This window comes from Pristiophorus japonicus, chromosome 30 (genome assembly GCF_044704955.1).
Source record: "Pristiophorus japonicus isolate sPriJap1 chromosome 30, sPriJap1.hap1, whole genome shotgun sequence".
Lineage (NCBI taxonomy): Eukaryota > Metazoa > Chordata > Chondrichthyes > Pristiophoridae > Pristiophorus > Pristiophorus japonicus.
This window is the reverse complement of record NC_092006.1, coordinates 9,639,527-9,653,682: the sequence shown is the minus strand read 5'-3', so window position 1 is coordinate 9,653,682 and position 14,156 is coordinate 9,639,527. Positions and strand designations below refer to the sequence as shown.

The 14,156-nt window shown below is 56.6% G+C and overlaps 1 protein-coding gene across 6 annotated transcripts in view; it reads left to right on the top strand.

The window, feature by feature from the left end:
* Positions 1–13,054, top strand: part of LOC139240205 (pre-B-cell leukemia transcription factor-interacting protein 1-like) — a 71,088-nt gene extending 58,034 nt beyond the window's left edge. For 5 of the 6 annotated variants that reach the window (XM_070868663.1, XM_070868662.1, XM_070868665.1 and 2 more), the window contains 6 exons: positions 2,293–2,502; positions 3,433–3,456; positions 4,731–4,831; positions 7,687–7,812; positions 9,989–11,517; positions 12,644–13,054. In XM_070868663.1, coding sequence (XP_070724764.1) covers positions 2,293–2,502; positions 3,433–3,456; positions 4,731–4,831; positions 7,687–7,812; positions 9,989–11,517; positions 12,644–12,812 — 2,159 coding nt within the window. In that variant the 3' untranslated portion in view covers positions 12,813–13,054. The remainder of the gene's footprint in view (positions 1–2,292; positions 2,503–3,432; positions 3,457–4,730; positions 4,832–7,686; positions 7,813–9,988; positions 11,518–12,643) is intronic. The other variant, XM_070868664.1, reaches the window with a different exon arrangement.
* Positions 13,055–14,156: the final 1,102 nt, after the last annotated feature.

Sequence of the window (14,156 nt, the reverse complement as noted above, 5' to 3'; positions counted from 1 at the left end):
TCAGAAGGTTGTGGGTTCGAGTCTCGCTCCAGCGACTTGAGCCCATAAATCTAGGCCGACACTCCCAGTGCCGGTGGTCGTGAAAGGCGCTATATAAATCCAACTCTCCTTCCCTTCCCTTTCCCTCCCCTTCCCCCTTTTCTTCCCGTTCTTTGTCCTGTAACACTCCTGTGAAGCGCCTTGGGAAAGTTCACAACATTAAAGGCGCTGTATAAATACGTATTGGTGTAGGGTGCAGTGCGTGTGTTCCCCCACCAGGTGTCAGCAGCTGTTGACTTGTTGCATTGCCCAGAGCAGGAGGAGGCCGTTCAGCCCAGCATGCTGTACCCTTTCTGAAAGGGCTGCCCCTTCAGTGCCGTGGCCCTGGATTTACTCTCTCGAATTCATCGCCCGTCATTTGCCTTTTATACATTCGCGCTCCCCAGGGGAATAGTAATTTATTTTTAAATCTCCTGTTGATGCCTTCTGAAGCCCCCATTGCTGAGGCTGGGGAGATGGGCCTGGAATTACCTGCCTTATCCCTGTCTCCCATTGGCTGAGCATCCCTGCCCCGACCTGGCCCCCTTCTCTTTCCCCCCCCCCCCCCCCCCCCAACAGGAAGGGAGTGCTGCTGCATGACGGCTGTTGTAGCTGATCAGCTCCGTGCTGTGGGCATGCTGTTTGGAAATGAGTGGAAACTGAATGAACAGTTTGGTGATTGAGAAATACTTGCAAGAGTTCATCTCTCGCGCTGTCTTTCTGTCTCTCTCGCTTTCGCGCTCTTTCTGTCTCTCTCTCTCGCTCTCTCCCTTTCTGTCCCTCTCTTTGAAGTGACCATGTGAGGGTGCTCAGTAGGCAGTACACTCACCTCTGAGGTAGCGTCGCACTGTCGCACTGTCGGAGGGGCGGTACCGAGGGAGCGCCGCACTGTCGGAGGGGCAGTACTGAGGGAGCGCCGCACTGTCGGAGGGGCAGTACCGAGGGAGCGCCGCACTGTCGGAGGGGCAGTACTGAGGGAGCGCCGCACTGTCGGAGGGGCAGTACTGAGGGAGCGTCGCACTGTCGGAGGGGTGGTACTGAGGGAGTGCCGCACTGTCGGAGGGGCGGTACTGAGGGAGCGCCGCACTGTCGGAGGGGCAGTACAGTGGGAGTGCCGCACTGTCGGAGGGGCAGTACAGTGGGAGCGCCGCACTGTCGGAGGGGCAGTACAGTGGGAGAGCCGCACTGTCGGAGGGGCGGTACATAAGAACATAAGAACATAAGAATTAGGAACAGGAATAGGCCATCTAGCTCCTCGAGCCTGCTCCGCCATTCAATAAGATCATGGCTGATCTGGCCGTGGACTCAGCTCCACTTACCCGCCTGCTCCCCGTGACCCTTAATTCCCTTATTGGTTAAAAATCTATCTATCTGTGACTTGAATACATTCAATGAGCTAGCCTCAACTGCTTCCTTGGGCAGAGAATTCCACAGATTCACAACCCTCTGGGAGAAGAAATTCCTTCTCAACTCGGTTTTAAATTGGCTCCCCCGTATTTTGAGGCTGTGCCCCCTAGTTCTAGTCTCCCCGACCAGTGGAAACAACCTCTCTGCCTCTATCTTGTCTATCCCTTTCATGATTTTAAATGTTTCTATAAGATCACCCCTCATCCTTCTGAACTCCAACGAGTAAAGACCCAGTCTACTCAATCTATCATCATAAGGTAACCCCCTCATCTCCGGAATCAGCCTAGTGAATACTGAGGGAGCGCCGCACTGTCGGAGGGGCGGTACTGAGGGAGCGCCGCACTGTCGGAGGGGCAGTACTGAGGGAGCGCCGCACTGTCGGAGGGGCGGTACTGAGGGAGCGCCGCACTGTCAGAGGGGCAGTACTGAGGGAGCGCCGCACTGTCGGAGGGGCAGTACTGAGGGAGCGCCGCACTGTCGGAGGGGCAGTACAGAGGGAGCGCCGCACTGTCGGAGGAGCCGTCTTTCGGATGAGACGTTAAACCGAGGCCCCGTCTGCCCTCTCGGGTGGATGTAAAAGATCCCGGGGCCACTATTGGAAGAAGAGCAGGGGGAGTTCTCCCCGGTGTCCTGGGGCCAATATTTATCCCTCAACCAACATCACGAAAACAGATGATCTGGGTCATTATCACATCGCTGTGTGTGGGAGCTTGCTGTGCGCAAATTGAGCTGCCGCGTTTCCCACAATACAACATTGAAGTGACCACACTCCAAAAGTGCTTCATTGGCTGTAAAGCGCTTTGGATGCCCTGAGGTGGTGAAAGGTGCTATATAAATGCAAATCTGTCTTTTACTGTTGTCCGGCAGCGGTGAGCGATATCGAGGAGATCGGGAGTTTGAGCGTGCAGGACGAGTCAGGCGGACTGCGCAAGCGGCAGCTGTCGGAGGCACCCGGCGGCAAAGCCGTGCCCAGAGTCTCGGTGGTCCTGGCCGATGAGGAGGAGGACGTGGGCTTCTCGCTGAATAAATGCATCCTGGTGGCTCTGGTCTTGGTCGGCATCGGCTTCGGCATTTTCGGTGAGTGACGGCCTCCTCGGGTCAGGGGTCGCAGGTCATTGGGATTGGCCAATGTCAAACTAGAGTCAGGGGTCGCAGGTCATTGGGAGAGGCCAACGTTACTCCAGGGTCAAGAGTCGCAGGTCATTGGGATTGGCCAACGTCAAACTAGGGTCAGGGGTTGCAGGTCATTGGAAGAGGTCAACGTCTCTCCAGCGTCAAGGGTCGCAGGTCATTGGGGGAGGCCAACGTCAAACCACGGTTAGGTGTCGCAGGTCATTGAGAGAGTCCAACGTTACTCCAGGGTCAGGGGTTGCAGGTCATTGGGAAAGGCTAAAGTCAACAATGTCTTGGGAGACAAACCTGAAATGTGCCATTAAAGATTGGATCAAAGTGTCTGTGTCTCACCAGGAAGCCCATGTGGGGAGCAACTTGACTAGCAAACCGCCTGCCTGCTTTTTGCCGTCATAAGAGATTGAGTCGATTGGGCCGATACACTCTAACCGTGTAGAAGAATGAGAGGCGATCTCATTGAAACATATAAGATTCTGAGGGGGATTGACAGGGAGGGTGTTTCCCCCCCCCGGGCTGGGGAGTCTAGAACCAGGGGGTCACACAGTCTCAGGATAAGGGGTCGGCCATTTAGGACTGAGATGAGGAGGAATTTCTTCACTCAGAGGGTGGTGAATCTTTGGGATTCTCGGCCCCAGAGGGCTGTGGAGGCTCAGTCATTGAGTATATTCAAGGCTGGGATCGGTAGATTTTTGGATATTGAGGGAATCGAGGGATCGGGCGGGAAAGTGGAGTTAAGGTCGAAGATCAGCCGTGATCTCGTTGAATGGCGGAGCAGGCTCAAGGGGCCGAATGGCCAACTCCTGCTCCTAATTCTTATGAAAGAGGGCAAAATGAACATCTGGGTAATGTTTTGACTGAAATGTACTTAACTTGCAGGTTCTTTTGCCGACCTAGGGTTTGGTGAGTGACTGATGCCCTGTTTGTGCTGTCTGTGTGCATCTTGTGCGGACTAATGGGGACAGCTTGTGCATCCAAACCTCGCAGCTAAAGGCATGTCTGTCTGCATCTTGCCGTTGCGCGGTCAGTTGCCGCTCTCTCATTTCCTCGTCCCGTCCCACGACACGTTTCAAATCCTCACCGCAACGCGTGTGGGCCTTGCTTGGTCAGTCGGCCTCTTGCCTCGGTGTCCGAAGGTGGAGGGCTCACCGGGCCCCTGCTCCAGGCCTAGAAATTCTTACGGCCGTTCAGCCCTTGCACTCCAACCAACTCTCCACCTAGTCCCAGTCTCTGCAATCGTTCTGTTGCTGCACTGCGCTGTCGGAGGGGCAGTGCTGAGGGAGCGCCGTACTGCGCTGTCGGAGGGGCAGTACTGAGGGTGCGCTGTTGGAGGGGCGGTGCTGAGGGAGCGCTGTACTGCGCTGTCGGAGGGGCGGTACTGAGGGAGTGCCGCACTGTCGGAGGGGCAGTACTGAGGGAGCGCAGTACTGCAATGTCGGAGGGGCAGTGATGAGGGAATGCCATACTGCTGGAGGGGTGGTACTGAGGGAGCGCCGCACTGTCGGAGGGGCAGTACTGAGGGAGCGCCGCACTGTCGGAGGGGCAGTACTGAGGGAGTGCTGCACTGTCGGAGGGGCAGTACTGAGGGAGCGCCGCACTGTCGGAGGGGCAGTACTGAGGGAGCGCCGTACTGCGCTGTCGGAGGGGCGGTACTGAAGGAGCGCTATACTGCGATGTTGGAGGGGCAGTACTGAGGGAGTGCCGCACTGTCGGAGGGGTGGTACTGAGGGAGCGCTATACTGCGATGTCGGAGGGGCGGTACTGAGGGAGCGCTGTACTGCGCTGTCGGAGGAGCAGTACTGAGGGAGCGCTGTACTGTGCTGTTGGAGGGGCAGTACTGAGGGAGTGCCGTACTGTCAGAGGGGCGGTACTGAGGGAGCGCCGCACTGTCGGAGGTGCCGTCTATTCGATGAGACATTAAACCGAGGCCCCGTCTGCCCTCTCGGGTGGATGTAAAAGATCCCGGGGCCACTATTGGAAGGAGAGCAGAGGGAGTTCTCCCCGGTGTCCTGGGGCCAATATTTATCCCTCAACCAGCATCACTGAAACAGATTGAGTGATGGTTCATTGTGGGGTGTGGATGGTGAAGGTTGGCGGTGAGCTTTGCCTACTTAACGACAGTCACTGCTCTGCACGCAGTGCGTCATTGTCTAAACACAGGGCTTCTCATTGCCTAGAACCCGAAGGTGAGGGACATCCTCCCGAATTGGACCAGCTCTACAAGCGAGTGATGGATGGTCATCCGCACAGCGACCTGGAGATCCCGCTCAGTCGCGAGGTGAGTGTGCACGGGACCTGGGCTGTTGTGAATGTATCGCACGTGGGCTGGGGAATTCGACACTGGACCCTGGTCGGGTATTAACTTGTTGGAGTGGAGGGCACTGGAGAGTACTAATTGCCCCTCGAGAAGGTGGTGGTGAGCCGCCTTCTTGAACCGCTGCAGTCCCGTGTGGTGAAGGTGCTCCCACAGTGCTGTTCGGGAGGGAGTTCCAGGATTGTGACCCAGCGACGATGAAGGAACGGCCGATATATTCCCAAGTCGGGATGGTGTGTGACTGGGAGGGGAACGTGGAGGGGGTGGTGTTCCCATGCGCCTGCTGCCCTTGTCCTTCTAGGCGGTAGAGGTCGCGGGTTTGGGAGGTGCTGCCGAAGAAGCCTTGGCGAGTTGCCGCGGTGCATCTTGTAGATGGTGCACACTGCAGCCAGGGGGCGCCGGTGGTGGAGGGAGTGATAGTGCTCTCTACATTACAGGAAAGATGTGATTGCACTGGAGAGAGTGCAGAGGAGATTTACCAGGATGTTGCACTAGAGAGGGTACAGAGGAGATTTACCAGGATGTTGCACTGGAGAGGGTACAGAGGAGATTTACCAGGATGTTGCACTGGAGAGGGTACAGAGGAGATTTACCAGGATGTTGCACTAGAGAGGGTACAGAGGAGATTTACCAGGATGTTGCACTAGAATGGGTACAGAGGAGATTTACCAGGATGTTGCACTCGAGAGGGTACAGAGGAGATTGACCAGGATGTTGCACTGGAGAGGGTGCAGAGGAGATTTACCAGGATGTTGCACTAGAGAGGGTACAGAGGAGATTTACCAGGATGTTGCACTGGAGAGGGTACAGAGGAGATTTACCAGGATGTTGCACTAGAGAGGGTGCAGAGGAGATTTACCAGGATGTTGCACTAGAGAGGGTGCAGAGGAGATTTACCAGGATGTTGCACTCGAGAGGGTACAGAGGAGATTTACCAGGATGTTGCACTGGAGAGGGTACAGAGGAGATTTACCAGGATGTTGCACTAGAGAGGGTACAGAGGAGATTTACCAGGATGTTGCACTAGAGAGGGTACAGAGGAGATTTACCAGGATGTTGCCTGGACTGGAGAATTTTAGCGATGAGGAAAGACTGGATAGGCTGGGGTTGTTTTCTTTGAAACAGAGGAGGCTGAGGGGAGACCTTATTGAGATGTATAAAATTATGAGGGGCCTGGATAGAGTGGATAGGAAGGACCTATTTCTCGATAGACGTGTCAAAAACCAGGGGGCACAGATTGAAAGTAATTGGGGGGAGGTTTAGAGGGGATTTGAGGGGAAATGTCTTCACCCAGAGGGTGGTGGGGGTCTGGGGTGGAACTCACTGCCTGAAAGGGTGGTAGAGGCAGAAACCCTCACCACATTTAAAAAGTACCTGGATGTGCACTTGAAGTGCTGTAACCTACAGGGCTACGGACCGAGAGCGGGAAAGTGGGATTAGGCTGGGTGGCTCTTTGTCGGCCGGCGCGGACACGATGGGCCGAATGGCCTCCTGCCATGCTGTAAATGTCTCTGATTCGATGATGTTGAGTGGAAGAGTAGAAGCACTGATCTAGTGAACTCCTCTGTCCCAGACACTGTTGAGCATCTCGGGTCTTGCTGTTGCACCAGTTCAGGTGTGTGGTTGAGACTTGTAGGTGGCCGAGAGGCTGTGAGGGGTCAGGTGGTGCTCCGACTCTCATCGTGTGATCCGGCCGGCCCAGTCAAGCTATGGGTCAATGGTGACCCCCTAGGTGTGTGACATTTTAAGGTCAAAGGTGGTTGGCTGGGCCTTTTCTTGACTAAGATGTTGTCTTCTACGTGGTGGCCACAAACGTGCCTGAGAAATGGTTTGGTTTATTAGAGTTCTGCAGGGTAGGAGCGAATGCAAAAAGGATTTGGTCCATTGTGATTCAGTGCAACTGAGTAAATAGCTGGTAAAGTTTGGTCCATTGGAATAGCATAGACTGGGAGTGAATGGGAAGGGATTTGGGTCCATTGGGATTGTGTACAGTGGAAGTGAATGGGAAGGGGTTTGGGTCCATTGGGATTGTGTACAGTGGGAGTGAATGGGAAGGGGTTTGTGTCCATTGGGATTGTGTACAGTAGGAGTGAATGGGAAGGGGTTTGGGTCCAGTGGGAGCGAATGGGAAGGGGTTTGTGTCCATTGGGATTGTGTACAGTGGAAGTGAATGGGAAGGGGTTTGGGTCCATTGGGATTGTGTACAGTGGGAGTGAATGGAAAGGGGTTTGTGTCCATTGGGATTGTGTACAGTAGGAGTGAATGGGAAGGGGTTTGGGTCCAGTGGGAGTGAATGGGAAGGGGTTTGTGTCCATTGGGATTGTGTACAGTGGGAGTGAATGGGAAGGGGTTTGTGTCCATTGGGATTGTGTACAGTAGGAGTGAATGGGAAGGGGTTTGGGTCCATTGGGATTGTGTACAGTGGAAGTGAACGGGAAGGGGTTTGGGTCCATTGGGATTGTGTATATTAGGAGTGAATGGGAAAGGGTTTGGGTCCATTGGGTTTGTGTACAGTGGGAGTGAATGGGAAGAGGTTTGAGTCCATTGGGATTGTGTACAGTGGGAGAGAATGGGAAGGGATTTGGGTCCATTGGGATTGTGTACAGTGGGAGTGAATGGGAAGGGGTTTGGGCCCATTGGGATTGTGTACAGTGGGAGTGAATGGGAAGGGTTTGGGTCCATTGGGATTGTGTACAATGGGGGTGAGAGGTTTGATCTGTGCCTGGATTAGCTGTAGCATTGTCCATGGTGAATTGGAAACTTGCACAGAGCTCTCCGCACGATGCTACACCTTCTGTACTTTGTGCCTTATTGTCCAGACGTGGATTGATCCCAACGCTGACAACCCTGAGGGAGGTCCCTCCACCGTGATATCTCTGAGCGCGCTGCTGGATAAACTGGCCAATGAGAACCAGCAAATCCGTACGATGCATGTGGAACTGCAGGTAATGGCTTTATATACTGGGGAAGGGAAGGGTTAACCTTGCAAGGCTCCTCCGTGTGACCTCCCGAGTGGCGAGGGGGCTATACCATTGTTGTCGCTTGCGAGGCACCGAGACCTTAGTGTAGCTTTTTAAATTGTTGCTTTCATTTTCAAATCCCCTCCATGACATCTACCCCGCCCCCCCCGCTCAATCTCTGTAATCTCCTCCAGCCCAGATCCCTCCGCAATCTCCGCGCTCCTCTAATTCTGGCCTCTTGCCCATCCCCCGATTTCCATCGCTCCACCATCGGTGGCCGTGCCTTCAACTGCCTGGGGCCCCAGGCTCTGGAACTCCCTCCCTAAACTCAAAGGGTTGTGAATCTTTGGAATTCTCTACCACTGTGGGTGCTCGGTCGTTGAGTATATTCGAGACTGAGATCGATATATTTTTGGATACTAAGGGAACCGAGGAATATGGGGATCGGGCAGGAAGGCGAGGTTGAGGTCGATGATCAGCCCTGATCTCATTGAATGGTGGAGCAGGCTCGAGGGGCCGAATGGCCGACTCCTGCTCCTAATTCTTATGTAAACCTCTCCGCCTCTCTCTCTTCCTTTTAAGACGCTCCTTAAAACCAACCTCTTTGACCCAGCTTTTGGTCGTCTGTCCTGATGTGGCTCAGTTTCGTGTTACATTTAATGTCAGCTGTGGCTCAGTGAGCAGGACTCCTCCCTCGAGTCAGACAGTTTTGGGTTCAAGTCCCCGCTCCAGGAACTTGAGCACAAAATTCTAGGCTGACACTCCAGTGCAATACTGAGGGAGCGCCGCACTGTCGGAGGGGCAGTACTGAGGGAGCGCCGCACTGTCGGAGGGGCAGTACTGAGGGAGCGCCGCACTGTCGGAGGGGCAGTACTGAGGGAGCGCCGCACTGTCGGAGGGGCAGTACTGAGGGAGCGCCGCACTGTCGGAGGGGCAATACTGAGGGAGCGCCGCACTGTCGGAGGGGCAGTACTGAGGGAGCGCCGCACTGTCAGAGGGGCAATACTGAGGGAGCGCCGCACTGTCGGAGGGGCAGTACTGTCGGAGGGGCAGAACTGAGGGAGCGCAGCACTGTCGGAGGGGCGGTACTGAGGGAGCGGAGTACTGAGGGAGCGCCGCACTGTCGGAGGGGCAGTACTGATGGAGCGCAGCACTGTCGGAGGGGCGGTACTGAGGGAGCGGAGTACTGAGGGAGCGCCGCACTGTCGGAGGGGCAATACTGAGGGAGCGCCGCACTGTCGGAGGGGCAGTACTGAGGGAGCGCCGCACTGTCAGAGGGGCAATACTGAGGGAGCGCCGCACTGTCGGAGGGGCAGAACTGAGGGAGCGCAGCACTGTCGGAGGGGCGGTACTGAGGGAGCGGAGTACTGAGGGAGCGCCGCACTGTCGGAGGGGCAGTACTGATGGAGCGCAGCACTGTCGGAGGGGCGGTACTGAGGGAGCGGAGTACTGAGGGAGCGCCGCACTGTCGGAGGGGCGGTACTGAGGGAGCGCCGCACTGTCGGAGGGGCGGTACTGAGGGAACGGAGTACTGAGGGAGCGCCGCACTGTCGGAGGGGCGGTACTGAGGGAGCGGAGTACTGAGGGAGCGCCGCACTGTCGGAGGGGCAGCACTGTCGGAGGGGCGGTACTGAGGGAGCGGAGTACTGAGGGAGCGCCGCACTGTCGGAGCGGCAATACTGAGGGAGCGCCGCACTGTCGGAATGGTGGTACTGAGGGAGCGCCGCACTGTCGGAGGGGCAGTACTGTCGGAGGGGCAGCACTGAGGGAGCGGAGTACTGAGGGAGCGCCGCACTGTCGGAGGGGCAGTGCTGAGAGAGCGCCGCACTGTCGGAGGGGCCGTCTTTCGGATAAGCCGTTAAACTGAGGCCCCATCTGCCCTCTAAGGTGGACGTAAAAGATCCCGACAGTATGGCACTCCCTCAGTAGCGCCCCTCCGACAGCGCAGGGCGGCGCTCCCTCAGGCTGGGAGTGTCAGCCTCGATTAATGCGCTCATGTCCCTGGCGTGGGACTTGAACCCACGACCTTGTGACTCCGAGGCTGACACTCGCGGAAGAGGCTCGCGTGGAGTGTAAAGGCCTTCACTGAGCAGTTGGGCCGATTGGCCTGCACCTGTGCTGCCAATACCTTGCGATCACGGGGCTGTGTTGTGTCTTTCAGGCTCAGAAGGACGAGTTGGAGGGACTGTTGAGGGAGGGAGGGGAGCGGCTCCCTGCAGAGTCCCAGCAGAACCTCAACGATCTCGCCCGGCAGTTGGCTGAGCACCTTGTGCGCGAAGAATCCACCCTCTGTGCCTTGCAGGACGAACTGCATGACCTGCGGCTGAAGATCTCCGACGGTGCGACGCCGAGTGAGGAGGCGATTGCCGACGACCGGCGGGAGGAGAGCTTCTTGGCTCAGAAGGAGAACCTGGTGGCCGAGGCCCTGATGCTCCGCCGTGAGCTGGACAAGCAGCGCAGCATCACCATCTCCATGCGGGAGGCCCTGGCGAGCCTCATCGTGCGTGTCGGCAGCTACGGCGAGGGCGTGGGGGCCCCCAAGATCCTCGAGGGGCTGGAGGAGATGGAGAGCCAGCTGGCCTTCGAGCTCGGCCGCTCCGAGACCTGGGAGAAGGCCCACGGCCGGTCCAAGGGCGGCAAGAAGCACGCCAAGCGGGCGGCCAAGCAGCGGGGCGAGGGCGATCCGCAGGAGCCCGCCAGCCACTCGAAGGACGAGGCCTCCTCCTCCTCCGGCCCGTCCTCCAATACCACAGCGGAGACCGGTGCGAGCGACATTCCGTTGACGGCCACGGCGGAGGCGGGAGACCAACGGGAGCCCCCGTTAAACGCCACCCGGGAGGCCGGAGGCGCAGAATCGCAGCCCCTCGACGCGCCCGCCCGATCCACCTTTGCCCAGTCGAGCGACGCGGCAAAGGGCCTCTTCCCCGGGGCCCGAGAGGGGCCCTCGAAGGACAAGGGGCACAAAGAGTGGAAGAGCAGGATCCCGGGAGGGCAGCGTGAAGCGAGGGCCGGGGGCAAAGAGGGCAAGAAAGCGGGCGGCTGGAGAAACGAGCCGTGGGAGGACAAGAGCCGGGAGGGCTGGAAGAGCCAAGAACCCAAGGAGGGTCCCAGCGGGAAGAGAGATGACCGGGACCATCGGCACGATCACCAGAAGATTGGCAGGCCCAACGGCCGCAAGGATCTGGAGAAGGACCACAAGAGGCAGAAGGGGACTGAGAAACATGGGAAGAAGACCGAGGAGAACCGGCCAGACGGCGACGGCAAGCACAGGCACCACGAGCACAACAAGTTCTGGAAGAAGGACCAGGAGCTGGGGTTCCAGAGGCATCGCTACGGTGCGCTGGTGGGCTGCTCTGACGTCGCCAGCTGCGCTCACAAGGAGGGCCTGGACCTCTTCAACGCAGCCCTCCGACCGGTCGGGGCCGACTGGTTCCACGCACTGCTCAAGGACTACGTTCAGGCGTCCGAACTCGGGAGCACCTGGGGCGGGGAGCTGGAAGCCATGGCCGCCCCCTTCTTCAAGGGCGGGGTCTTCGTCCACGACCAGATGAGGTTCAGCGACTTCCTGGACCACCTGGACGACTACATCGAAGAGATCGCGGAGCAGCTGTTCGGGGACGATGACGCCGTTGAAGACTTTGAAGACTTTGCCTTCAAGCGCCTGTTTGGGGAACGTGCCGTCAGAAACAAGTAGGTCGCCAGCAACTGCCGTCATTGCGTTTAACGCGAGAGAGAGACGAGGAGGCCCCGATGGCGCTAGTCTGGTATCGGCCCATGGCTCGCTGGGCAGCACTCCTGCCTCTGGGACAAAAGGTCGTGGGTTCGCGTCTCGCTCCCGCGACTTGATTCCCATAATCCAGGCCGATGCTCCCAGATACAGAGTGAAGCTCCCTCTACACTGCCCCCATCAAACACTCCCAGGGCAGGGACAGCACGGGGTTAGATACAGAGTAAAGCTCCCTCTACACTGTCCCATCAAACACTCCCAGAGCAAGTACAGCACGGGGTTAGATACAGAGTAAAGCTCCCTCTGCACTGTCCCATCAAACACTCCCAGGGCAGGTACAGCACGGGGTTAGATACAGAGTAAAGCTCCCTCTACACTGTCCCATCAAACACTCCCAGGGCAGGTACAGCACGGGGTTAGATACAGAGTAAAGCTCCCTCTACACTGTCCCATCAAACACTCCCAGGGCAGGTACAGGGGGTTAAATACAGAGTAAAGCTCCCTCTACACTGTCCCATCAAACACTCCCAGGGCAGGTACAGCACGGGGTTAGATACAGAGTAAAGCTCCCTCTACACTGTCCCATCAAACACTCCCAGAGCAAGTACAGCACGGGGTTAGATACAGAGTAAAGCTCCCTCTACACTGTCCCATCAAACACTCCCAGGGCAGGTACAGGGGGTTAAATACAGAGTAAAGCTCCCTCTACACTGTCCCATCAAACACTCCCAGGGCAGGTACAGGGGGTTACATACAGAGTAAAGCTCCCTCTACACTGTCCCATCAAACACTCCCAGGGCAGGTACAGCACGGAGTTAGATACAGAGGAAAGCTACACTGAACCATCAACGTACCCACAATATGCCATATTCCCTTTTCCCACCCCACCACGTTCTGCGAGTCCTGATTGAGGTCAGAGATCAGTGCACGAGGTGCCGTCTTGTCCCGTGTTGCTCACACACGGACCCAGGAGCCAAGTCAAAGCGGGAAGTAATGTAAAGTGGGGAGCATTAAGCTCACCAGAGGCACAAGGTTTGTGGCACAACCCAACCTCCGTGGCATTAACCGCCAGCAATGTTTCCTTTGCAGACACGCCCGGAAGGACAGACACAGGAGCGTGGAGCATCGTCACAAGGGCGGCGAAGGTCACAGGTCACCGAGGCAAGGACCACAACATGGCCGCCAAGACTGGCAGAGCAAATGGCGGCCAACTGAGGGCCGGGCGGGAGGCAAGGGCAAGCGGCAGACGGAGCCTTAGTGTGCGGAGTAACTCAGTGTACGATTTCCGCACGCGTGTGTGTGTGTGTGTGTTTCCCATTTGCTCGGCATGGTGGTAGGGATAAGGGACAAGAAAGAATTTCCCTGTAAAGTAATCATGAGGAGAGCGTGTGACAACAATTCTCCAACCTCTATCTCTCTATCTATCTCTCTATCTCTAATCCTGTGCTGTACCTGCCCTGGGAGTGTTTGATGGGACAGTGTAGAGGGAGCTTTACTCTGTATCTAACCCCGTGCTGTACCTGCCCTGGGAGTGTTTGATGGGACAGTGTAGAGGGAGCTTTACTCTGTATCTAACCCCGTGCTGTACCTGCCCTGGGAGTGTATGATGGGGACAGTGTAGAGGGAGCTTTACTCTGTATCTAACCCCGTGCTGTACCTGCCCTGGGAGTGTTTGATGGGACAGTGTAGAGGGAGCTTTACTCTGTATCTAACCCCGTGCTGTACCTGCCCTGGGAGTGTATGATGGGGACAGTGTAGAGGGAGCTTTACTCTGTATCTAACCCAGTGCTGTATCTGCCCTGGGAGTGTTCGATGGGACAGTGTAGAGGGAGCTTTACTCTGTATCTAACTCTGTGCTGTATCTGCCCTGGGAGTGTTTGATGGGGACAGTGTAGAGGGAGCTTTACTCTGTATCTAACCCTGTGCTGTACCTGCCCTGGGAGTGTTCGATGGGGCTGTGTAGAGGGAGCTTTACTCTGTATGTAACCCCGTGCTATACCTGCCCTGGGAGTGTTTGATGGGGACAGTGTAGAGGGAGCTTTACTCTGTATCTAACCCCCTGTACCTGCCCTGGGAGTGTTTGATGGGACAGTGTAGAGGGAGCTTTACTCTGTATCTAACCCCGTGCTGTACCTGCCCTGGGAGTGTATGATGGGGACAGTGTAGAGGGAGCTTTACTCTGTATCTAACCCAGTGCTGTATCTGCCCTGGGAGTGTTCGATGGGACAGTGTAGAGGGAGCTTTACTCTGTATCTAACTCTGTGCTGTATCTGCCCTGGGAGTGTTTGATGGGGACAGTGTAGAGGGAGCTTTACTCTGTATCTAACCCTGTGCTGTACCTGCCCTGGGAGTGTTCGATGGGGCTGTGTAGAGGGAGCTTTACTCTGTATGTAACCCCGTGCTATACCTGCCCTGGGAGTGTTTGATGGGGACAGTGTAGAGGGAGCTTTACTCTGTATCTAACCCCCTGTACCTGCCCTGGGAGTGTTCGATGGGACAGTGTAGAGGGAGCTTTACTCTGCATCTAATCCCGTGCTCTCACCAAGTGCATGACCGGGGAAATTATTGAAAGCCCCTGACTTGAAGTATAAAAGTCCCCAGA